Consider the following 25,302-nt stretch of genomic DNA (forward strand, 5'->3'; position numbering starts at 1 on the left):
AGGTGTGCTAAAGCCATTTAATTGAATTCTAAAACGCACCTTTTTAGTGCATCTATGGGTGTGGAACCACATTGAAGAATGGCCATCATAAAATCGATGACTGATATTCTTCTATGTAAGCTAAGCTGTAGAAGTAGGCCAACGTTTCCAAATAGACGTATTCCTACAGTCATGCAGTAAATCACTGAAGGAGCAGCATCACTTTGTAAAGCAAAAAGCTCAAGATGATGCATTGTCCACTTATACACATCCACACACTCTTGTTTTTGCTTCTCTCAGGGTATAAAATGTAATCAGAGCGGAAGGTAAAGCGGAAGCTGGAATTGTACACAGCCTCTGACTATTCACAGAGGAACACATAACTGTCAGTCAAACAGTTCAAATACTCCCAAAGAACAGCAAGGGACAGACAATCTAGAGCTGAACAAATCAGATTTCTCACTCGATGAGCAAAGAGACATCAGTGACCTCTGGCTAACCACACCACCTGCTCGGAGGCCAAGCGGCACACGCAGCGATGACGGATGATTGTCTCCACAGATGCCGAACGTGGCCCGCTTCATTGTATATACATAGGCTAGACTACCATGACTATGCCGTGAATATTTTATAAAAATGTTGCTGGCAAAAAGCAAAGTTTTGAATATCACAATATTACAGTGCATGAGAGTCTGTGTGAAATTAATATTCACAATGTTTATTTTTTAGGTGAAAAGTTAATCTGTGCAAGTTAACCCACTGATTTTTTTTTGTTTTGGTAGTTTTTAAAGTCTGACAATTTGTCTCTACTTTTGGGATGGCGAACTTTCTCTGTTGACGTCAGTTTGATGGCTTTAACCACAATATTCTTAACCATGCCCCTCATACCATTAATTTGGTATGAGTGAATGATACGCAAAAGAAAAGCTCACCACTTACTCAATACAGTGGGCCCTCGCTATAACGTGGTTCACCTTTGCAGTTCTGCTGATTTTTATTTTTTTTTTTACAGTGCGATGTGTTCTGCGGCCTGATTGGCTGTAGACCATTGTCAATCAGTCTCCTCCATGCTCCTGTGTCTCCTGTACAGTACATAATGTGTTCAGCTTGCCAAATTTACATAAATCTTCAATCGCTAGCAGTGTGACTCTAAAGTGCTGTACTGTATGTTTGCAAGTTTTCTCCCCAAACAAACCCCACAATGTCTATGAAATGTTCTGCACCCTCAAAAGCACCTGCGGTAGCATCCAAAAAGCAAAGGAAGAAGTTAACCATCACACAAAAAGTTGGACTTCTGGACATGCTAGTGAGGCGCCATAATTATGGAATAAATGAATGTTCGGTTCGTTACATTCATTTTTTCTGCCTAAAAACATCTATTAGAATTAAAAAATAAAGCTGAAACTTGCTCCTTGAAGCTGAAGACTTTGTGGATTTCGCCTCTTGTGGGTTATTTTTAGAACGTAACTCCCCGATTAATGAGGGACCACTGTATTAAATTTCTGTTGGAAGTACATCAACATACTACTTTATTTTCACATGGAATTTAAATTTAAGAAAGTTCAAATCAATTTATTGAGAAAGCCGATAGCCTTGTAGGCCTCTTTGCAACTCACACTCTCGCCTACTGAAGCTAAGCAGGGCTGCCTCTGGTCAGAACCTGGATGGGAGACCTCATGGGAAAGCTACACTGTAAAAAGTGAAAAGTTAAACAAATTACTTTGACTTGTTACAATTAAATGAATTAAGTTAGACAAACTTAATTTATTTATATATTATTTATTATTTATTTAATTAATTATTTTATTATTTGTTAGTTAGTTTTTTTTAGGTATAAAAGGTTTTAATAATTTATTTATGGCAAGTATAACTATTGTTTAATATCAGTAATAAGCAATACTTGTATTTGCCACAAAAAATAAAAGTATTATTTTTATATTAACATGGGAAGGGGACTATTTGTACTGTAATAAAAGTATTGTTACTATTATTATTATTATATTACCAAATTAAATTATTTGAACTGTACTCTATGTACTTTTCCATTCTTGTTTTCTTAAATAAATTACTAAAACATGTTACACCTAAAAGAACTAACTTCATTTATTACTGTAAACTGTCATACGTTACGTTTGTCTAACTTAATTCATTTAATTGTAACAAGTCAAAGTGATTAGTTTAAGTTTTCACTTTTTACAGTGTATGTTGCTGCTGGAAGTAGTGTTAGTGACACCATTAGGGGGCACTCAACCTGTGGTCTGTGAGGGTCATAATGCCCCAGTATATTGATGGAAACTATATACTTCTCGGTGAGTGCTGTCTTTCGGATGAGATGTTAAACCGAGGTGCCGACTCTCTGTGGGCGTTAAAAATCCCAGGATTTCCTTTGAAAAAGAGTAGGGGTTTTACCTCGGCATCCTGGCCAAATTTTGCTCACTGGCCTCTGTCCATCATAGCCTCCTAGCCATCCCCATATAATAATTGGCTTCATAATTCTGTCTCCTCTACGCTAATCAGCTGGTGTGTGATGCGCAGTCTGGCACAGTATGGTTGCCGTCATGTCATTCAGGTGGATGCTGCACACTGTTGGTGGATGAGGAGACCCCCCCAAATTTGTAAAACGATTTGAGTGACCAGAAAAGCGCTATATAAAAGCAAGAAATTTTTATTATTAGTGGTTAGTAGAGCACCGACATATATTGCAGGTGTCCTGAGATTGAGTCCCACCTCATGAACCTTTTCCTATCCCCTAAATAATGTAATCTAATGTAAATCTTTTTTTTTTTTTAAATATGCATGGGTAAAATCAGTATTACAGTTTATGGATGTTTTGTTTTAATGCATATAAATTAAAATGATAAAATATGATTTATGCTTTAGTTCATAAAGTTGTTTAGTTGAAATTAGGATTTCTGTTTTCTTTGAAATTGTCAAAAGTCTGAAAAATGTTATTTTATGTAAATTTATAAATGTAAATGTAATATACATTTTTAACTAAGATACACTGAAACTAGCTTCTCATGTTAAGCTCTTAAGATTTATGCAGCACAGCTAGAGTAATTTCCCTTAAGCTTAATGTGCTTGAAATAGGCTATATGATGCTCTCACAGCTTTAACAGACATTTAGGTGGTCTAGATTAATGATGTTATATAATGTTTTTCTCTCTCGGTAGCCATTTGAGGCTGGTGACCTGCTTCAGGGCCACAACATCAGCAGAGTCCTCACTACACTGGTTGCCCTCAATAAAGTAACTGCAGGTAAGTGTGTCTTTCTCCCATTTAGATATTCAAATTCCAAATCCACAGTTTTTGACCTGCTTAAATGTTCTTAAATGTATGTCCAAATCTGCTCTTTTTTTCCTGATAGCTTGTGTTTGTATTTATTCTCTGTGTAGATATTGGCATTGGCAGCGACTCTGTATGTACGCGTCACTCTTCCGCCCACCGGATCAAGTCCTTTGAATCACTGGCCTCCCAGTCTTCTCTGGGCCGATCTTCTAAATTGCTCCATAACCAGTTTCGCAGCCTTGTGAGTAACATTGGGGTGAGACTGCTAGACCAACATCAAAAGATCTTGGTCAAAACGATTTGTTTTGCTATGCATATAAAATGAAAACTGGTCTTCAAAGCTAAATTTATTTGGTCAAAAATCAGCTGGTTTTATAAAACGTTTTGTACAGTTTAGCAGCCTCTACTCCAGTCCTCATTATCACATGATCATTTACAATTCATTCTATTTGATGTATGGGTGCTCAAGAAACTTTCATTCATTTTCTCTTTTTTTTCAGTATTTTTTGTTTGAAATTTAATTATTACACACTTAATAATTGAAATGAATCCTTGCAGAATAAATGTATTAATTTGGTTACACTTTATTTTTTGAATGTACAATTCACAATATTAGCAAACCATTAACTAAGACTTTAGACTCGCTAAACTATTAATTAGCTGCTTATTAAAGGGCCACGAAACCCTCCTGTCTCAGCACGGTGTTTTCACAGCTCTAGTTTGAGGAAAGTGACTCCAGCTTTGTTGAGGTGGGAGTGGCGTAAGACGGAAGGGTTTGCATGAAAAAGGGAGTTTTATTACGTGCACTATAGGTGATTCTCACACCGGCAACACAAATACAGAAGCAGGGGAGATAGACAGTGATTCTGAGAGCAGCATTTACAGCAGATCTGAGAGCTGTGTGCAAGTGGAGGATTTTCAGTCCATAATATTGTAGTGATATTTCTGTAAATTTAGTAACTAAATCATTTTGACTAAAGTATGTCTTTAAAAATTAAAAGAGTATTGCTGACGATATCAACTAACTTTGCCAGCTGAATAAACATAAACAAAGAACATTGATCACACACTTACCAAATCTGTAAAGACAGAACCATCAACACCAACTAGAACCACGTCTTTTTTTTTTTTTTTTTTAATTGGACGAGTGGCAAAACCGAATTTCACCATTTCCAGATTCGAAAAAGCTCTCGGGTAAAAAATGTTCCTTACAAGCATATTTTTCATGTTTTAGAGCTCTTGCAATCTGTGTTAAGCCGGGAGAGCTCACACAGTGCGGAGCTCTCAGTAAGGGACCGTGGGAAAAGTGCTTCTTTTTTTCGTTTTTTTTTTCTTTGCTCCGTCCTGCGTGTTTTATTTTAAACACTACTAATTTTCTCTTAAATGAGCACAACAGTTACTAAAGTAGTCGAATGCTTCATTATAGATCTGTGCATTCTTACATTAACACCTCTGTTATCAAACAAAACACAATGATTAATTTGCTGCTCTTCATTAAATAACTATAGTAACTTTAATCAATATGCAAATACAGTTAAAAGTGAGAAGAGTAAAGTAAAAGAGTTTTTATAGCTTTATTTAATTTCTGGATAGGCCATTCATTTTAATAAGCTAAACCTTTTATTTTATTGTCGATATTTTCTAATGTTTGCTATGTATTCTATCATTTGAAGCTGTTTGTTGTCCCATATTTTTTACATCCCAACATTGACAGATTGCTAATCAATAAATAGCTATAGTGCTATCTGTTAGTTTTAACGTCACCTAATGATATGGAAGGGCATATATTTTATGGAAAACAGTATTAGTAATGTAACTACCCCATCATTTCTTCCTCAAGCAAATGTGTAAATATTAGATCTATTCAGCAATAACGTTAATAGCATTGGCATATTTATACGACGTTTTTCCCACAGCCAGCATCCCACAAAAAGCACTTCGAGCCTCATTTTGTGCAAATCAAATCGCAAAATCCAAAAAGCCACACATCATATATTTTTGACTGCTTTGAATGGATACATTTTTTTTTATCCATTTTTCCATATTAAAATATTATGGTGGGTCTTGAGATTGAATTACTTGCCGAGGTGGGTCCTGGAATAAAAAAGTTTGGGAATCCCTGTTTTAGCAGACCACTGTAATCCAACTACTTGGATCCACTTGTAAGCTGTGTTTTCATCATGGGAAATGGAAAGAAAATCTTTGTTGCGGCACATTTATAAACGCAAAGCTGACGACCAATGTCTTTGAACAATTCTTAATTTTCTACTTGTTTGAATCACGGTTAGCAAAACAACGTGGCATCTCTCTGAACACTGCAACAGGTAAAAGGAGTCTTCAAAGCTATATCATGCATATGAATGAAGTTGCATCTTGTTCACAATAGAGCGTGCTAATTGGTCCATTTGTCTTTCTCATGAGTTAATGAACAGATGTGCTGAAAACTCAATGATGTCACTTTGTACCGGCCGGTACAGACCGCAAATCTCCACGCTGGCTTACAATGATCTCATCTGCAGGACCTTGCTTCAAAATTTTTTTAAACCGGAAGAACGAATTTGCTCAAAACAAGACAAAAATTTAAACTCCCTAAATTTTTGTGTTGTAATGGTGTTTTTTGCAACATGGGACATGTATATGACCCTCAACATCTTCAAAAATGTGTTTTGTTGTTTCGTGACCTTTTAATAGTTAGTACGGTAGTAGTTGGGCTTAGGTATTGGGTAGGTACTTACTTTATAAGTGCTAATAAACAGTTAGTATCTTAATAATAGGTAGGTAATACGCCAGTAGTAAATTGTGGGAACTGTTAATTCAACTAAAGTGGTACAATTCATTTATTTCCAATATCTCCCAAAAATCTAACCAACTCCAGAACTTTGAATAGCATTTGAAGTTACATTGCATGTCAAGGGTGACATTTTGTGTTACCATAGCAATTAAAAATTTCTGAAACATTTCAATAAAATCCAAGTAAAGAATGTTGGAAAATTGCAGTGTTCAATTGCTATGTTGGCATATTTTCTTTTTATACAAATGCAAACATATCCTTTTCTAACTGGTTGTCAGAAGCAGCATCTTGTGTGTACACTAATTAATGCAAGTGGGTCACTTTTAATATTCTGACTTGTTAACGCACTGTGAGGCTGCATGAAACATGAGTTGTTCCTCTTTTATAGGACATGACGGATAACAGTAACGCTCAGTTAGTGGTTAAAGCTCGCTTCAACTTCCAGCAGACCAATGAGGATGAGCTTACTTTCAGCAAAGGCGACCTTATCAGTGTCACTCGCACAGAAGAAGGGGGTTGGTGGGAAGGAATCCTCAACGGCAAGACGGGCTGGTTTCCGAGCAATTATGTCAAAGAGGTCAAAGGGTCTGGTACGTGTCAGTTATAAAACAGATAAACAGTCTTTACATTTGATCCTTTTATTAAAACTCTCCATTTCCTAAAACACTCCACACAGACAAACAGGTGTCCCCAAAATCTGGAAATCTTAAAAGCCCTCCCAAAGGTTTTGATACCGCATCCATCAGTAAAACCTACTACAACCTGGTAAGCACACTTGAGTTTAGTGTCTTTTTCAAGTGTTGTCATGCTGATTTGCTTCATTTGGAAGGTTGTGCGCATAAATGTAATCAGACACTGTTGATTTGTGAATGAGCACAGCTGATTTGTAATCATTATTTTAGAGGTGTCTTGTGTAAAAATAGCTGCTGCTTGTTTGTTTTTCAGGTGCTACAGAACATATTAGAAACTGAAACAGAGTATTCAAGGGAACTCCAGAACCTTTTGACCAGCTACCTGAGACCTCTACAGATGACAGAAAGGTAACATGCCTTGTGTTTTCTGCACAAATTTCACTACTAAAATTTCACTACTCACACTTTATAAGTGCTAATAAACAATATCTTAAAAATAGGTAGGTAATAAGCCAGTAGTAAATTGTGTGAATTGTTAATTCAACTAAAGTGGTACAATTCATTTATTTCCAATATCTCCCAAAAATCTAACCCACTTCAGAACTAAAGTATAATGTTGGAAACCAGCAACCATTTACTTCTGTAGTATTTGTTTTTCCTACTATGGAAGTGAATGGTTACAGGTTTCCAGCTTTTTTCAGAATATCTCCTATTGTGTTCAACAGACAAAAGAAACTCATAAAGGTTTAGTATTTGGGGTGAGTAAAATTTCATTTTTGTGTGAACTGTCCCTTAAAGGGAGTGCAGATTCCTCATTTGTTATTAGCGTCACTGGAAGTTTTATTTTATTATTAGGAATTTTTTCTTGCTTTCATAGACAGCTGATGCAGCTGCTGATGCTTTGAAACTAGTGGTGAACAAATGCCAAATTCCTTCAGAGATGAGACCTTTTATCAAAGTTTACATTTTAAACGAGTGGTAAGAGGAGGTGGGATGCATTGGAAAATAATAAATTGTATGAAATCCAACCTGAAATCTCAAACGGAGTTTAGATTTGATCAAGGGATTTTTACCAGATGTCGTATTGGACATACAAGATTAACCCATGCCTTTTTGCTTAAAGATGAAGACCCCACTCAATGTTTGTACTGCTTAACTCCCCTTACATTGAAACACATTTTACTGGACTGTCCTGCTTTTAATGGTTCCAGAAGTCTTTGAAATGAACTCTCTTAAGAATATTTTGGTCACACTTTATTTTGATGGTCTGTTTTTTGAATTGCCAACTAATTCCCAGTAGGTTATAAGTGGACTGTTAGGTTGGGGTTAGGGTTGGGGTTAGTGTAAGTTGACATGTACATGCAAATTTTTTATTACAGATAAATACAGATTATACAGATATTAAGCAGACAGTCTTCTAATACTCAAATAGATCATCAAAATAAAGTGTTACCAACATTTTTAACAAAGTGACATCAGGCAAAATTGTAGAATTGTTATTATGTATTAACACAAACAAATGAATTCATAAATAAAATGATTTTTAGTTGTTTTAATTGTATATTTATTGAAATGTTGTTGCCCTGAAAATAGCCTTGGTTGCAAACATGGCATTAAATAAAAAATACATATATGCATGCATGCTTCCTTAGACAACCTAGGATGTCAGAAATGTGTTGTTTTTTTATTTTATATTATTTTATTTTAAAGATGATTATACATTTTCAAATAAAAGTGGTCAGTATACAATTTCTCCATATAGCACCGTTAAGGTAGTGAAAATGTAATTTCTTATTAAAATTACATTATTTTTTCTGCATAGTGCTGTTCATTTAGTATGATTATACAAAAAAATGATTAAATGTGAAGTTTACTTATCCCCTCACGTTTACTAATCAATGGAATATGTAACGTGCAGTCTTATTGGGATTAGTTCATCAAAAAATTACAATTTGCTGTTATTCAATGTTGTACGGAAGAAGTTAATTTAATCACCCTCAAATGAACATTTACTGATCCTCAATGGTTCAAAATCTTTCTTTTTCTTATTTTAGTTCTTTCTCTTGAACTCACAAGAAGATATTTTTATTTTAAAGAATGCTGCAAACCGGTAGAAATTGAATTCCATGGTAGGAAATAAAAATACTATAAGTGGATGGCTACGAGTTTACAGTATCCTTCAAAATATAATCTTTTATGTTTAACAGAAGAAAGAGACTCAAATAGGTTTTAAACAAGTGGAGACTGAGTAAATGACAGTTTAAATTGTTGGATGAACTGCCTTTTTTTTAACAGTTGTCATTGTTTCTGTTAGACTGAGCCCTGCAGATGTTAGTGTCATTCTCGGGAACCTGGAGGAGATCAGCACTTTCCAGCAGACTCTGGTCCAGTCACTGGAGGATCTCACCAAGTGAGTTTCATTCTAACCCTGAGCCTGCTGTGTGATTCCTGGCTCTGATCTCGAGTAATTTACAACAGGAGCACTTAGTGAAACTGAGACTCAATCAAATGTATCAAGTTTCGACTTCTAGATGATGAAAATAGACCTGGGCAGTAACATAAACCTGAGGTCCATTAAAGTATACTCCGAGTTGAGTATCACTGGATGTTTCTTATGTTTAAACTGACCTCTAGTGGTAAGTTTTCAACACAAGAATAATAAGAAAAAGAAATTGGATAAAATACAAATTTTTCTGTCACTTTTTATTTCTTGCTTTATTACTTGATGGATCTTTGCTGAATTTTTATAAATAAAAAATTAAAATGAACTGCAAAATAAGTTTTAAATTGAGTCTGTAGGTTTAAACTGTTTAAGGATGAAACTAAGGCTGCACAATATATTGTAGACTATGCAGTGTTATTTTACATTTGATTATTCAACTTCTGTTACTCTACAGAAAACCATAAAGCATGGTTTATTTCACTTAAATATTTGCTCCACTGTGTTTATTTATGACTGTAGTTTGTTTATCATATGTATGAAATAGATTACAAAATATTTATATTTCACACCCCTACAAAATCATCCCAATCCATCTAAAGCAACGACTTTGCTAATAGAGCTATTTCAGGTTGTCCGCAGGGTGCTAAAAAGTCTTAAAAATTCATGAATCAATTTAGAGGGCAAAGTAGTGGCGCAGTAGGTAGTGCTGTCGCCTCACAGCAAGAAGGTCGCTGGGTCGCTGGTTCGAGCCTCAGCTCAGTTGGCGTTTCTGTGTGGAGTTTGCATGTTCTCCCTTTGTTCGCGTGGGTTTCCTCCGGGTGCTCTGGTTTCTCCCACAGTTTAAAGACATGCGGTACAGGTGAATTGGGTAGGTTAAATTGTCCGTAGTGTATGAGTGCGTGTGTGAACGTGTGTGTGGATGTTTCCCAGAGATGGGTAGCGGCTGGAAGGGCATCTGCTGCGTAAAAACTTGCTGGATAAGTTGGCAGTTCATTCCGCTGTGGCGACCCCGGATTAATAAAGGGACTAAGCCGACAAGAAAGTGAATGAATGAATGAAATCAATTTAGAGAAATTTAAGGCCCTTAAAACGTATTAAAATGTCTTATGCTATTTTACAAGGTGTTAAATTCAGTATCAGTATGTTAAAGTTTACCCGGATTTAGTCTTTGAATGTTGGGATGCTGTGATTCTGCTTTCCTGGATTTGACACCGCTGCTTTGTTTACTGCAGTAACCAGGGAAACACTGTTATTCCTGCTGCTGTAATGGTGTCACCTGCTGGATTAACATTTTATTCAGTATATAAATACAGTTTCAGTTTAGGATTCGTTTCTTGCAATCAATATTTAGTAAATATACTGCAAGTTAAAATGTCAGCAATGTTACTGGTTGAAACCGGAAGTGGTGATGAGGTCTTAAAATGTGTGCAAAGACTCCTAAAACAGGTCTTAAAAGGTATTGAATTTCAATCTCTGATTACTGTATATACCCTGTATTTAAGTCATCTGTTGAACTTGTATTTATATCACAATATATATTGCAGGGAAATAAATATTGCAATGTCAAATTTTTCCAATAGTGTTCAGCCCTAGAATAAAGCCCGAACTCGAGAAGAATGTAGTAGTATTTGTTCTGATTCTCCTCAATGTTGTGTGATTCAGGCTTCCAGAGCTGCAGCAGAAGGTGGGAGGCTTCTTTCTCAACCTCATGCCTCAGATAAGGTCTCTTAATGTGTCTTACTGCTCCAACCATCCATCGACAGTCAATGTTCTCACCGTTCACAGGTATGCCACCCTACTGTGCTCTGATTTCCACACACAGACCCTCCTCTGGTGTAATAAGGGTTAATGTCTCATTTTTGTCCCCACAGTGAAGAACTTGGGGAGTTCATGGAGGCCAGGGGTGCATCTGTACCTGGTATTCTCACACTGACCTCGGGCCTCAGCAAACCCTTTATGAGGCTGGACAGATATCCCACGTTACTGAAGGAGCTGGAGAGACACATGGAGGTAGAAGAGAGAGAGTGTGTGTCTTTGTGGAGCTTTAAAGATTAACAGCTTTTCACTGTATCTATGTCTTCTTTCAGGAGGGTCATCCAGACAGGACAGAAATTCAGAAATGTATGACCGCCTTCAAGAATCTCTCTGTGAGTGTCAACTGTGCCTAGTTATCTAAAGCAGACTGGTGTCCTGGTTTTGCTGCTAGAGTTTGGTATACGCTTATCTATGGAAGCTAGCCTTTGTAAAGCATCGTCTTGCTGTGGTTTACAGGCACAATGTCAGGAGGTGCGGAAACGCAAGGAGCTGGAGCTTCAGATCCTGGCAGAGACCATTCGCCTCTGGGAGGGCGAGGACATCAAGACATTGGGTTCAGTACTGTATATGAGTCAGGCCATGGTACAGAACCACGGCTGTGAGGTGGGACAGCACCACATCTACTTATTTGACCAAAATCAGACAATAAAGTCAGCATGAAATTCATTGTTTTACACTAAATGGAGGGCTTATATCAGATTATGAACAATTTGTTCATGTATGCTTGCTGCAAATTTGACTTCATTTTAGTTATCTGAATAGAGTGGTGCAAGAATGACGTTAAAACCTAAAAGAATAATTTGCTGTGGGTGCCTTCGAGATTTACACATGGGGTCTTATAATGTGTTTTTTTTTTTTTTTTCAATTTACGAGAAAAATACTGTCTGGTAATAATACAGACTTGCACCCCAGATGTTTATATCCACTTCTTTCAAAAGTTTAAATTATTGTTAATTTTATTAAAATTGTATTATTATTTTTATTATTACAAATGTTTTATAAAATGCACACATGAGCTTCAAAATTCAGGTTTTTACAGGAGTATGTCTAATTTTCATTACAGAGCAAAACCTTAAAGTATCATAAAGTTATTTTTAGAGGGCACCTATGATGAAAATCGTCTTTTGTAAGCTGTTGGGACAGAACTGTGTAGGTCTACTGTGTTCACAGTCATATTGGGGTAATACAAAGACATTAAGTTTTTTTTTCATCATTTCCTGATGTTAAAATCCAAAGGATTCAAATCCCTCCCATTTTGAGCCCGACTGAAACGTGACGTAGGAGTGCAGATTCCACGCCCACCGAATTAATTGACTGCGGCGTATTAACATGTCTCGGTAGTAACGTGTATAATTATATCAACAAGACAGGATGTGCACAAAGCAACCTGGAATAAAATATCTGTTCAGCTCTCTGTAATCATCAGTCATCATCAAATGTGATCAAGAATGAGTTTTAACAGTGCTTGTTTGTATTGAATTAAAGTGATTTTACTGTCTTTAACACCACAGCTGCATGTCAGTACAACTATAAAAGACACTTCATTCCCAGTTTGTTTACATTGTCGGGTTTATTTTGTACATTAACATTATGGATATCCATACAGCAGTGGATATTAACATGTATCCTGTCACAATTGCTGTGAAAAAAAAGTAAACACGCGATGTGTGTGAGTGTCCGCTGTGTGTGTGTGTGTGTCTGTGTGTGCGTGGGTGAACTTTGTAACGACATTCTGTGTGCCTCATCTTTGCAACTCCACAACAAATACATCAAATAATCATTGGGAAAGTTTTTTTTTACTGTAGTATTTCTCACAAATGTTAAGTGATATCTGCTTCCGTCATGTCTGTCACTGTGCTGTTTATCTGACGCAGTCGAGGTGGAGATTGAGGCACACACTGACAGGCATGTGGGAACAGTGGGCGGGGAGAACTAGCATTAAAGGCACAGGCAACAAAAACAGCTACAGGAGACACAAAAGACTTACCTTAAATCTTGAAAAAGGGGTAAAATAGGTGCCCTTTAAAGCCAAAAATTAAAAGACCATATTTCAGATAATTGTCAATTTTTCAGTCCCTTCAGTCTTAATTTCCAGTTACTGTCACTGTGTTCTATCGATATACATAAAACTATTAATTTTTTTTCCAGGAGAAGAATGAGCGTTACCTTTTGCTATTTCCTCATGTTTTGCTCATCCTGTCCGCCAGTCCAAGGATGAGTGGCTTCATCTACCAGGTCAGAAAGCAGCTGCTGTCAGAACTGATTACTACACAGCCAAATAAATCTCAATGTCCCACTCCACCACCCTCTAAAATCCACTCAAACTACAGACTTTCAACACGCATGTGAAAAGGCACTTGTGCCTCCAGCACAAAGAGAAACGTCTGCTTTGTTTTTCTCAGGGCAAGCTACCTTTGAGTGGGATGACTGTGACCCCATTAGAAGACTGTGAGAGTCATAAAAATGCTTTTGAGCTCTCGGGTGAGAACACGCTGACTCATATTTTTTTTTTACACAATCAAGTGTTTTTGATCATTCGTGGTCTTTCATTGACTGTGCTTGTACCTTTTCCTCCAATAGGAAGCATGTTTGAGAGGCTTCAGGTGATCTGCTATAACAAGCAGGATTTGCACGACTGGCTTGAGCATCTGAATCGACAGACCAAACACACCACCATGGCGGCACCCAGCATGAAACCCCTCACTGTCCCCTGCCACACAGTGAGTCGGCTAGTTAACATAGCATCTGAGACACATAGATGCATAGTATATAAGGATTGTAAATATAAATAGTACAGATCTGACACATTTACAATTTTATTATTTGTTTTGTCTATTTCTGCTGTTCGGAAAGTAAAACAACTGTTCATATTTGTAAAACAGATACAAAGAGATTTACACAATATTAAAGGAATAGTTCACCCATAATTGGAAATAAGCTGATATTATCCAAGATGTAGGGGACTTTGTTCTTCATTACAGCATTATACAAGATTTTTAGCTGAAACTGAAGATCTCGTCTAGAGTCCAAACAAAATGAATACCTTATTAAAACTAATAGACATGGCTCCTGACTATACATTCATGTCTTATAAACTAAAACTGATTCGTTGTAACATTATTTAGATTATATACTAAATGCATTACATTATATAACATAACTAACAACATTATAACAATTTAAAGCTTTTGCAAACGCTGATCGTTTTGCTTCACAAATAATAATTTGATTCAATTGATTGATTCTCAAAGTGCCAGTAGCCTTTGACTTGCATATATGGATCAATCTAAAAATCATCTTAAATGTTGTTCTGGAGAAAAAAAACCCATCTACTTTACATCTTGTAAGGACAAAATTAACAGTAAACTTTCTGGAGAACTACCCCTTCAAGTGTAGGGTAATATATTTAATCCTTCCATTAGTTTGATTCTACTGTAAAATGTGGCCTAATATCATTCACTTAACTGTCAAAATCTTACTTCTCTAGCTCCCGTCTCACCCTCTGACGCCCTCCAGACATGGAGAAAGCCGGGGCCTAACTGTGGCTCCTGCTTACCACACCCTACCACACCCCTCCTCTCATGGGACCCCTCATAGCACCATGATGTGGGGTCCACTGGAGCCCCCAAAAACCCAGAAGCCCTGGAGCCTGAGTTGCTTGCGTCCAGCGCCTCCACTCAGGCCCTCAGCTGCTCTCTGTTATAAAGAGGTATTGTAACTTCCACTTACAAATTTAAAATTAGGTATGCAAATATTATTATAAAATGTAAAAATTATTACTTTCTAACATTTGCTTTGATATAATAGTCACAATTTTTATACTAATTACACACCTCTTAGGCTAACTAAATTATTTCTACGCTTTTAGAACCCAGTTAAGGCTCGTATATATTTGCATTTTTCAGTTATGTTTAAAAAAGTTGACATATGGAAGCTATTGTTTAATGTTAGTAAACATCCTGATTCCACTCAGCCTGCTGATAAAAGTTAACATGATAGCTTGATTTAAGTATTAACCGACAACCTAATAGGTTTTGTAATAGCTGTTTATTTAACCACTGACAAAGGGCTTCCATAACCAATAAATGACCTGCATGAACAGAAAAAAATGTGTTTCTTTCCAGTTGGATCTCTTTTTCTACATTTCTAAAGTTAAATCAAATTAGAGTATGGGCTGACGTGCTAAAATGTCAATAACTCATCACTTTACCCTCATTTAAGTGATGAGTGATGTCCGTGACCACTAAGTGATCAGTTTACCCTTATTACATCCTATAATTATTTTCAGGGCTCGTTTTGTTCATTCAGAAAAAGCAAATTTTTTTATAAATCACCTGAGACCAGATGCCACTAATGCAAAAGCTCAAGGGCATAACTTTGGTTTGAGAAGTATAAAATTTGGATTTTAATTCTTTTATTTTATTAATTTTTCTTCTTGCATTTACATACATTTTGGTAATATGGTGATAAAAAAATCCTGAAAATTATAAGCATTTTTATTTCAGAACAGCTTGAAAAAGTAGAAAATAAAATAAAGACACTTCTACCAAACCACAGGTTTTTAGAATAGAAGCTGTTGAATCACTCTTTTGTAATATTAGTTGCACATAGACAACAGCAAAATTAATATGTTTTAATTATATGAAATGTAATTTTACAATTATAGCTGTCTTTAATGCATAAGTTAATGAAGAAATTGAAATATTTACACAGGGTGTCCACGGGGATGTAAAAGGGAGCAAATGAATTTGAAGTAAATGGTTTTCGAACCTCTGGCTGGAGGACTCAAGATTTAAAGACTGGCTTATTGGCAATAGCTGCGAGTCTTATTGCCACATCTGTAGGAAGACGATTAATATTACCTCACTTACACACGCATCACCCAGCACCAGGAGTTAAACTCACAGCGGTTTATTATGACACTTTTATCAATAATTTTTCCCACAATTGACAGCAAGAGCAAACATAAAAGCTTTGTCTGATTGACAAGCAGCACCTAATTATGTTAAAAAAATCTAATTTTCACCTTCCTCTGTGGGATTTTTCACTTTCTTTTCTTCCTTTAGGACCTCAGTAAAAGCCCCAAGACTATGAAGAAGCTGCTGCCCAAGAGAAAGCCTGAGAGGAAGCCGTCTGACGAGGAGTTTGCGCTAAGGAAGAGTAAGACGGATGGTTTGATAAGGTCATTGGTAACTAGTTTCTGAAAGATGGCGAGTCTAACGTAACCTCTGATCCGGGCAGGTACTGTAGCTCTAGAGGAGGACGCTCAAATCCTGAAAGTGATCGAGGCCTACTGCACGAGTGCCAAAACCAGACAAACTCTAAACTCAAGTAAGTCCTGTCCAAGGCCCCACACACATCCGTCTCTTTTCCTCTAAAACATTTCTCATTCTTACCTACTTTTCTATATGTTAACATAGAAATCTTGAAACTGAAGTCTTGATCTTAACAAGGTTTTCCTGGATTTCTTATAACAATGTCCTCTCTCTTTTTTCCTCATCATTACTTAATGTTCATTTATCATGACCCCATTCCCCATATTTTCATTACGACATCTTCATGCATCTTTTATTTTAATCTGAAAAACATCTTCATTCTATCTGGTTATTATTGGTTCTTTCATCTATGTGGTCGGCCCCATTTTATTTCCTTCCACCTCCATTTGCAATCCTCCCTTCCCCCTTCATTCATATGATTTAACGCCCCTCTCATCCGTGACCGGACGGCCTCCTCAGCATGGCAAGGCACTGATCTCATGCACAACCACGTTTTGGATCAGTCCAGCGCGGATTCTCTGGGCCGCCGTAGCAGTATCTCGAGGCCCGAGGCCACTTCTGACCTCTCAGAGGACTCTGATTATGACAGTATATGGACGGCCCACAGTTACAGGATGGGCTCTGTTACCCGTAAGAGCTCCTACATCTCCCACCAAAATTAATCTCCCCCTCACTCCTATTTCAAATGACTTGATATTTATTTAAAACTATTTATTTATTTATGTATTTATTCGATGCCCTGTCATGATGCATATTTATTTTGGTCATTTTTATATTTATTTATTTATCTATCTATTAGTGTTGTTTTAATCACACCTCATCATTTTCTGCATATATACTGTATGCACTTTCCCAAAGCAGTTCCCTGTTGCCTTGACATCTCAACTCCCCAGAACCACAAACCTCACACAACTTTTTTTTTTACGTTGTTTGCATCGCATACAGTATTTATTTAAGTGTCCTTTAAAAATGTTTGTATTCCTTCATTCCCTTAAGTATTGAATTATTAATGCTGTTGAGGGTATAATGCACTCAGAAGGCAACATGGAGAGATTCTGCTGTAAAAGAAGAGAAAAGATTATAAATCTCTTACAATGTCTGTAAATATTAGAGTATTGTCATTCATCTGAAATATGTGGTATTTACTTGGACTCTGTTTACTGAATGTGACAATTAGATTGAGCTGAATAAATGAGTTCATGAAATTCATATTTATGGATCTCAGATGGCACCTCGGACAGTATTACTGACGACGTTTTGTTCATAATTGTGTGACATAAATGTATTTATTTTCAATTTGTAAATGTATTTTGAACTTTTTGTATGCTTGTATCTAACATGTAAGTTTACAGTGGTGTCTATAGTGAAAAGTATGGAAGTTTACAAAAAAAGGTTGAATTTAATGTTGGTTGAAATTCTATTCCATTTAAATCAGGTGTGTGGATGGTACTAGTCAAGGGTTCTTCACCATTCATTCAAGACTCTGTCAAAGCCTCAGTGTTTGATGCTTTTCTCTTATGTATGACTCGTTTCTGAGACGAAGAAAACCGACTTGCCAATTATTTCAAGAATGACAAAGAGTATAGTTCCTCTTGTTATGTGATTCCTTGTGACCAAGTTCTATTCTGTGGTTTAAAAAATATATGAACAAGAAGAAAATGTGAATATTTACTACTTTTTTGTCGGTTGTTTCATGCAGATATTCTTAAAATCCTTCAACAGAGATACTTAAGTGATGTTTACGTGGTTTGAAGACATTATTAATGTGTTTGTTATATATATGCAGAGTCAAATATATGACAACATGCCACAAACATTGTAATATACATTTGAAATAAATCTTGGGTTGTTTTGTACAGTATGTTTATCCTTTCAGGAATTGATCTCTTGGAACAAAAGTGTTCCTTTTCATTGAATGGTATTGATTTCTGTTTGGTTTTATTTAGCGGTTTTTGGTGTTGTATTGTTTACAGGTGTTTTGATTTTTTGTGTGGTTGAGGAAAGTTTCAGTTTGACCACCCTTCAAGAAACCCCTTGGTCCTTTTTTTTCTCTTCTTCTTCTGAATGTTTTTATTTTCCTTGGATGATCCCTCTCTGCATGACTAACTCCTGTCTCACTCACGCACAGTCCTGTGTAAGTTTGATCCAGTCCAAATCATTTTTGGGGCACAGTGGTCCTGTACTGAGCTAATCGATAAGTCCAACTAAACTAAACTAGCTGAAATCAATTTGCGGGGCTTTTCTTTTGAAACAGGACAGTGGAAAGATGGCAGTCCAGCATTGATAGTTCCTGGCGACGAGAAGTTCAGTGTAGACGAGTTGAAGAGTAACGGTCAGACTCTTCTGGAGGAGAAGTAAGACATATTTATCGTACATATTTGTCCACACTCAGAAGAGGCTTTATAATATATGTAAAGAAGATGGTTGTTTGTCAAGGGAACATATTCAAGAGCTTACGCATAAAAAATATTTAATGACATTAAATATTATTTTTTTTCCTTAGGAGTCTTGTTGATGTTGTTTATGCTCTGAGAGATGAAGTACAAGAACTTAAACAGGTGAGTGTTGAGAGGGTTCTATGATGTTTTTAATTGTATATGTGTATTAAAATAGAAAACATTGATATGTCTGTTTCCTAGTTAACAGATTTTAACCTTTCAACAGGACTATAAAAAAATGAAAAAATCCCTGGAGGAAGAACAGAGAGCTCGGAAAGATTTGGAAAGGATCGTTAAAAAAATGCTAAAGAATATGAATGATCCTTCTTGGGATGAGACAAATTTATGATATTAGCTGCCCTCTTACTACAGGTTTCTTATTTTAAACTGGATAAATGACCTGGAAGCCCTTATTGGTCATATAAATTTACCTTTATCATGGACATGGGTTAATATGAGTCTGCAGTAGCATAAAAATGTTACGTGTTGAATCTAATACGGCTCTAAAAATTGAAAAACACTAATTTTATTGCTTAACAATCATGATCGCATCAGGCGGCATGAATGTTATCTGTTGAATTTGTCTTCCACCTGATGATAGGTGCTGAGAAGGACAGTTCCTTAGTCAGTTTGGGATCGAGAGTGTCCTGTTTTTCTACAAAATTACCTTTATCACTACAAGAGTTCAAGAGATCATCAGATTTTACAGGTACTTGTGGTTTTTAAATGGCTTTTATTTAGATGCACACTGATTTAAAATTTTTACTCTGTGAATACTTTCATGATGTGAACTTTCTCCATTCCATTTAATTGTTTACATGCAGATGTTGATATTTAATTATTATTTCAACAGTGTGTGCAAACAGCAAAGCAAGAGCCGCACTATTTTTTTGAATGTGGAACATGAAGCTTATATGTGTGTCAGTGCATATTTTAGGTGCCATTGTGACTCAAGCTGTGACGGGAATTCTATATATCCATCATACCTGTGAAAAAAGCTTTTATCCCCTCCCCGATGATTCCAGTTATGATGTACATTGCAGTGTCATTTATATTTTGCGTGACCAAAGCATACGCCAACCTCTTATTTATGAACTTCACTATCTGTGACTTTATACTGTACTTGACATTTATTCCTTATAGCTCTTACAAAATAACCTCATCTGAATTCATGTAGGATATTTATTTAGTGTTCTTTATCTCAGATCCATGTTACTGTAAATTAATTCTGTAAATAAAGACAGTTTATTTGCTTCTTCGGTTGCATCTGTTCAGTTTAAATGGAACAAACAAACTTGATCATAAACAATATGTGGGTCAAAGACAAGCCTTTTTTTTACCCTTTTCATCAACATAACATTACTTGAGTCATTTATTAAAAATTATATTAAATAGTATATTGACTTAAATAGTTTGTTTTTATGGCATCAAATGATTCTTGTTTTAAATATGCCTGACATGATTACTTGATATATAAACTATTGTTCTGTGGTGGAAAGAGTACCATTACTTGCTTAAACATGTAGTGCAAGCAGATTAAAAGCATTTGTTGTAAATATTCCTTAAAGTATGAGTAAAAAGTAGCCCTTTCAAAAGTACTCAAGAGTTGTGAGTATTACTGATGCATGACTAAAAAGCTGAGGCATTTACATCTAATTTGTTGATGTGTGTAAACGTAACATTCTGTAGTGCATTTAGTTATTGCCCAGCAGGCAAACAACATCATAAGACGTTAATATTAGGTTAGATTTATATTGTGATGCCAGATGACCTAAATTCAATGTCTAGCCCGCCTTTAAGCACAACATTATTTTGATGTCTAATAACGATCAAATGATGTTGATATTTGTTTGATTTTATCTTGTGTTAGAAAGTAACAAAAATCCAGCGTCGAGGCAATATCTTAAACCAACGTCATATTGATGTCAAATACTGACATTCATTCATCAGGTATGGCAACCAGAATCCAACATCTGAAAGACATCATAGTGGTATCGTCCACACAGCATCAAGCTGTAACATCATTAGACATTGATATTTGGATGATTTTAGGTTGAATGTTGACATCGGCCTGACAATGGGCTCTAATGTCAATACTATTTTCATGTATAAACAAAATGCTATGTCCCCATGACGTTGGGGTACAACGTCAATCTTATGTCATGTTGATGTATTGTGCCTGCTGAGTGTTTGAGGCCATTTGGGTCATCATACTGTAAACATCTGACATTTTCTCATCAGTGACCTGCATCTAAACAGTTTCTGGGTCAATGCGTGTAAAGATTTTGGACATCTTCTTGGACACTTTTAATGCTTCCAAATGGTTTGCTGCAATTATAAATAGCCCATGTCTTGATGATGCGATTTACCTTCTATGTGTGATCTATGTGACCTATTACCGGGAAATACCCATACACACTTGCACAATTTAGTTTATTCAATTCACTTATAGCGCATGTCTTTCGACTGTGTGGGAAACCCACATGAACACGAGGAGAACATGCAAACTCCACACAGAAATGTCAACTGGCCCAACTGGGACTCAAACCAGCGACTATTTTGTTGCGTGGTGAGAGTGCTAACCACTGAGCCACCGTGCTGCCCTTTATAAAGTGTTTAGTATTAGTATTTTACAAGTCTTAAAGTTAAAGTTAGGTTTCTGTACTCCATCAAGGGGAAGGGCATAACGACAAGGGTGACTTTATGCCCTTTATGTCTTTCGTCGGCACACAACAGTTCTGGGTGAAGGTTGTGCATGCACCAGGCTCTATTACAGTGACAAGGCAATCTAGTCCCTTTGTGGGCGATGATTCTACTTCATTGATTTACAATGGAAAGGATATAATTTTGCTGGTGTTGGCAAAAAGCTCAAATGTCAGGCTTTTCAGAATGCCAGCATTGCCTTGTTCGCAGATGAATAAGGAGAAAGTCACCTTTTGTCTCCTGTTAAATATTCCTGCATAAATACAAAGGAGCATAATGCCCTCCTGATAAAAGGAAGCCCTGATTTATCCTGATTTATCCTTTAGTGTATAGATAAAACCCGCTGATAAATGCCAGGTTGGCCTTTTCATTTTTGTTCTCTGAGGTTCGCTTTGCTTTTTTGCAGCATATCGAGTTTGGAAGACGGGTGTCGTTTTCAGAGACGCTGTTTTGTGGAAAGGACACAAAAGATGCTTTAAACCTGCGTTAATGATATTCATGTTGCTTTGAAGTGCAAGTTTAGGAAACAGTGCAAAAAGTTTGACTTCCAGGTATTATCATGCAGTTACCTGTTGTTGAAATGCGAAAGGGATGACTTGGACTCAGTGGACATGGAATCAATTAGCTTTTGACCAGTCCATAGACACACACGCACACGCATGCTTGTCTAAGACCCTGTCTCTCCCTTTCTTTCTCTCCTTTGGTCTATTCAGTAGCCTGTGATCATTTAGATTTGACATGCATTGTAGCTGAGCTGGTCTCTCTCTTTTGCTCTCTCTCCCTCTCCCTCTTTTGCTACTGTCTGTCATTAATTTCCAGGCTTTACAATTTGCCAAAAAAGAAAGAGAAAAGAGTGAGTGAGTGGTGGAAGGATAAGAGCTCAGTGTCCTTTTGAAGGGGTTTGTTATTGCACAAAAACAGCCGCCCAATAATTTTTCGTCAATGTTTAACTCTAAAAGCTTTTCCCCGTCAGCTTTTGAAAAGAAGAGCAATAAAGCCCTATTCATACGGACTGAATAAAAACAGTCCTCTGGGGGCTATGACCGAAGGGCTTCTTTTCTTCTGCCTCTAATCAAATAGGAACTGAAATGAATTAGAGTTTTCTTATGAAAATAGCCTTTGTTGTCAGGCAGGCCGGTAATTCATAAACAATAAGCAACGTCATTGTGTGGCTAGTAATATATTCATGCTGTGGAAAGGCTAGAAGGCAGTGCAGGACTATGGCTTTGTGAATGAGGGGAGGGAAGGATTGGTCCTGGACTCTTCATTTGCAGTCTTCACAGTGGGTGGTTCTGGTAACCACCAGTTTCTCTTCGTCTCTCTCTCTCTATTTCTCTCATGCTCCTGATGTGGTCTTCTCATTTTCCTCATGCTCTTCCTTGTTTGCTTATTTCTTGCAACTTTTCTCATTTTGACCTTTCTCAAAGGCCTCTCGCTCTTCCTGTGCCTTGACCTGTCAAGTTTTTCAACTGCTTTTTTGCTCCTTTTTCCTCTGAGCAAAGGTTTATATTCTGGAAAACTTCTGGCTGGTGTTGTGGATTCTGCTCCCAAACTCGTCTCTCTTGGAAAAAGTAGTGGATTATCTGAACCATGAGGAATGTGTCGCGGAGGGCAAAGGGCAAATGGACTACAGCAACTTGGATTTGTACTTGAACTTGGATTACCACAAACCTGAGGAAAAACTGTGTTCTCGCTTATAAGGGATTAATGCAGCTCTTTTGGTGGACCTGGATGTCTTTTCTGTCAGTTTTTCAACATGAAACGGCAAAATTGGTTGCTTAAATTCCATCATTTTCTTTTCTCCTCTGCTTTGACATTATTCATGGAGTTAAATATATTGACAGGTTTTGACGAGGCTGTTTCCGTCGTAAGTTACTTTTTAAAATAAACTCATGACTTTGAATTAAGGTATGCCACCGTGCCACGACATTTTGAATAAACATGATTGGAATTTACAGCTACATCTACAACTTGTGCCATGAAGACAAACTTTAAAATGTCATTTTCTGAGTGGAAAAACAGGATTTAAAAAATATATAAATATAGCAGAACTTCTGGTGCTGCTTGATGACACTCAAATAAATCACCAGCTATCAACAGTACGTGAGTCTTTAACTGTTGTGGTAATATTGAGAGGTTTGTGGCTTGTGTAAAGATTAGCTTAAAAAAGCTAATTTTCGGAGTTGTTAAAGGAGTTTGTCAACTAATTGGGCGATTAAGAGGGTAAATTACAGAAGAAAATAAGTTCATTTAATTCGCTTAGCAGAAGCAGCTACTTAAAATAAGTGCCAGCAAAACACCTTTTTTGATAACAGCCATTTAGAGGAGGATAATATCTTCCTCCACTCGTACAGTTTTCATACATTAAACAACTTGGCAAACTTTTAGATGACAACTCATGAAATAGTTTTAAAACCGAGCTTGATTAATTCTAAATAAGCACGTGCACGTTTACGAGTCAACGACGGTTACGCCTAAAGGTCTCGAACACCATTTTCCAGTCACCGCTTAACCTGTACGTCGAACTTGTCAACGACGTGTTATTATTTTCTTAATCTTCATAGTATAACCATATAAATCAGCTGCCTGGTCCTACCTGTCAGTCAGTTGTTTTCGAAGCTGAAATGACTGTAGTACTACAGCTCAACAGCAGATGGCAGCTTTGCTCTATGAGAAAATCGAAGAAGAGAAGCCATAATAACATTACACTAAAAAAAAGCGCGGCAGCAGGTTGAAATCGGAAAATACGTTAGGGGTAAAACAACCTCAACTTTGAGACGAACTTACTACACAGGCAAGTAATGCTTTTTGAACGGGCCCTGTGCCATTTTTTTTTATTATTTATAAACACAAATCCCTGTTTTTTGTATGTAAATGCTGTTGTACACCACCACATTATGGTGTTTGACGATTATGATGTTGGTTATGATTATGAATCACCATGCAGCTTATTGAGGTATTTTAACTACACACACACACACACACACACACACACACACACACACACAAATCGTATAACAGTGTTTCACGTAGTATCTACTATATGAACTCTTTTCTACTGTCATCAGTTCGAATTTAACGTTAATAAAAGTAAAACGTTTAATAAAACGTCAACAAAGTTGTCAACGTTTTACTATAATATGTCCATGGCTAAGTTAACAGTTAATTGACGCAGGGGACAACTATTAGCCTACTGTTGAATTGTGTTCTCAAGGGAACATTTGTACTAACGTGTACAATTGTTGTAATTGGTTCTTTAAGCGAAATACCTAAATCGTGTTATGGTGTTAAGGGATAACGTTAGTTAATCTACACGTTAACATTCTGTCATATCTTAACTTCGACACAAACCCCTAAAAACACAAGCAGGAGCTTTTATATTCTCGGCCTCATGTACCTCCATTGCATGCTTTTCAGCAGAGATATTGCATGTTGTTCGAGAGAACACCATACCTGAGATCAGATTTTGAACAGAATGAGACTGAATCATTGGCTGCATTTGTAACTTTGCCATCAAAGGACAGTTCACACCAAATAAAACTTTTCTCAGAATTAACTCCTCAAGACAACTGTTAGCCATTGGCATCCATATTGGGATAAATATTTAAATGGCTACAGGTTTCCATCATCATTCAAAATACTTTGTCTTTGTGTTAAACAATATAAAAAACTCAAACAGTTTTGAAACAAGTGGAGGATGAGTAAATGATGACAGAATTGTCATTTTTATGCGAGCTGTCCCTTTAAATTGGGATATGCAGTAGCTCTATTGAACCTCTAGAGGGCGCGCAAGACCGCATAAACTGCTCAAACTGACCTGTCAGTGCTTCGATGATCGTCGCTTGACAAAAGGGTGAACATTTGATTATTCATTCGCTAAATGCCAAAGTTGATTTTAACCACATAGCGATCACACTTTAAATACAGAGCACCCAAT

At 36.6% G+C, this 25,302-nt stretch overlaps 1 protein-coding gene across 17 annotated transcripts in view; it reads left to right on the forward strand.

The window, feature by feature from the left end:
- The window catches only part of arhgef7a (Rho guanine nucleotide exchange factor 7a), a 180,189-nt gene that overhangs the window by 9,553 nt on the left and 145,334 nt on the right, over nt 1-25,302 (forward strand). For 4 of the 17 annotated variants that reach the window (XR_015498836.1, XR_015498838.1, XR_015498837.1 and 1 more), the window contains exons 3-21: nt 3,153-3,237; nt 3,375-3,508; nt 6,447-6,648; nt 6,735-6,823; nt 7,004-7,098; nt 9,005-9,100; nt 10,796-10,918; nt 11,005-11,143; nt 11,221-11,280; nt 11,405-11,551; nt 13,097-13,183; nt 13,351-13,429; nt 13,529-13,668; nt 14,436-14,657; nt 16,015-16,108; nt 16,190-16,279; nt 18,479-18,578; nt 18,728-18,782; nt 18,889-19,371. Coding sequence is in view for 8 of the 17 variants with exons in the window: in XM_087266501.1 (XP_087122627.1) it covers nt 3,153-3,237; nt 3,375-3,523; nt 6,447-6,648; nt 6,735-6,823; nt 7,004-7,098; nt 9,005-9,100; nt 10,796-10,918; nt 11,005-11,143; nt 11,221-11,280; nt 11,405-11,551; nt 13,097-13,183; nt 13,351-13,429; nt 13,529-13,668; nt 14,436-14,657; nt 16,015-16,108; nt 16,190-16,279; nt 16,684-16,854; nt 18,479-18,578; nt 18,728-18,782; nt 18,889-19,011 (2,346 nt within the window). In the remaining 9 variants the exon portion in view is untranslated. 17 annotated transcript variants of the gene reach the window in all.

Source organism: Danio rerio, chromosome 9, assembly GCF_052040795.2.
Source record: "Danio rerio strain M-AB ecotype USA chromosome 9, GRCz13ab, whole genome shotgun sequence".
Classification (NCBI taxonomy): Eukaryota; Metazoa; Chordata; class Actinopteri; order Cypriniformes; family Danionidae; genus Danio; species Danio rerio.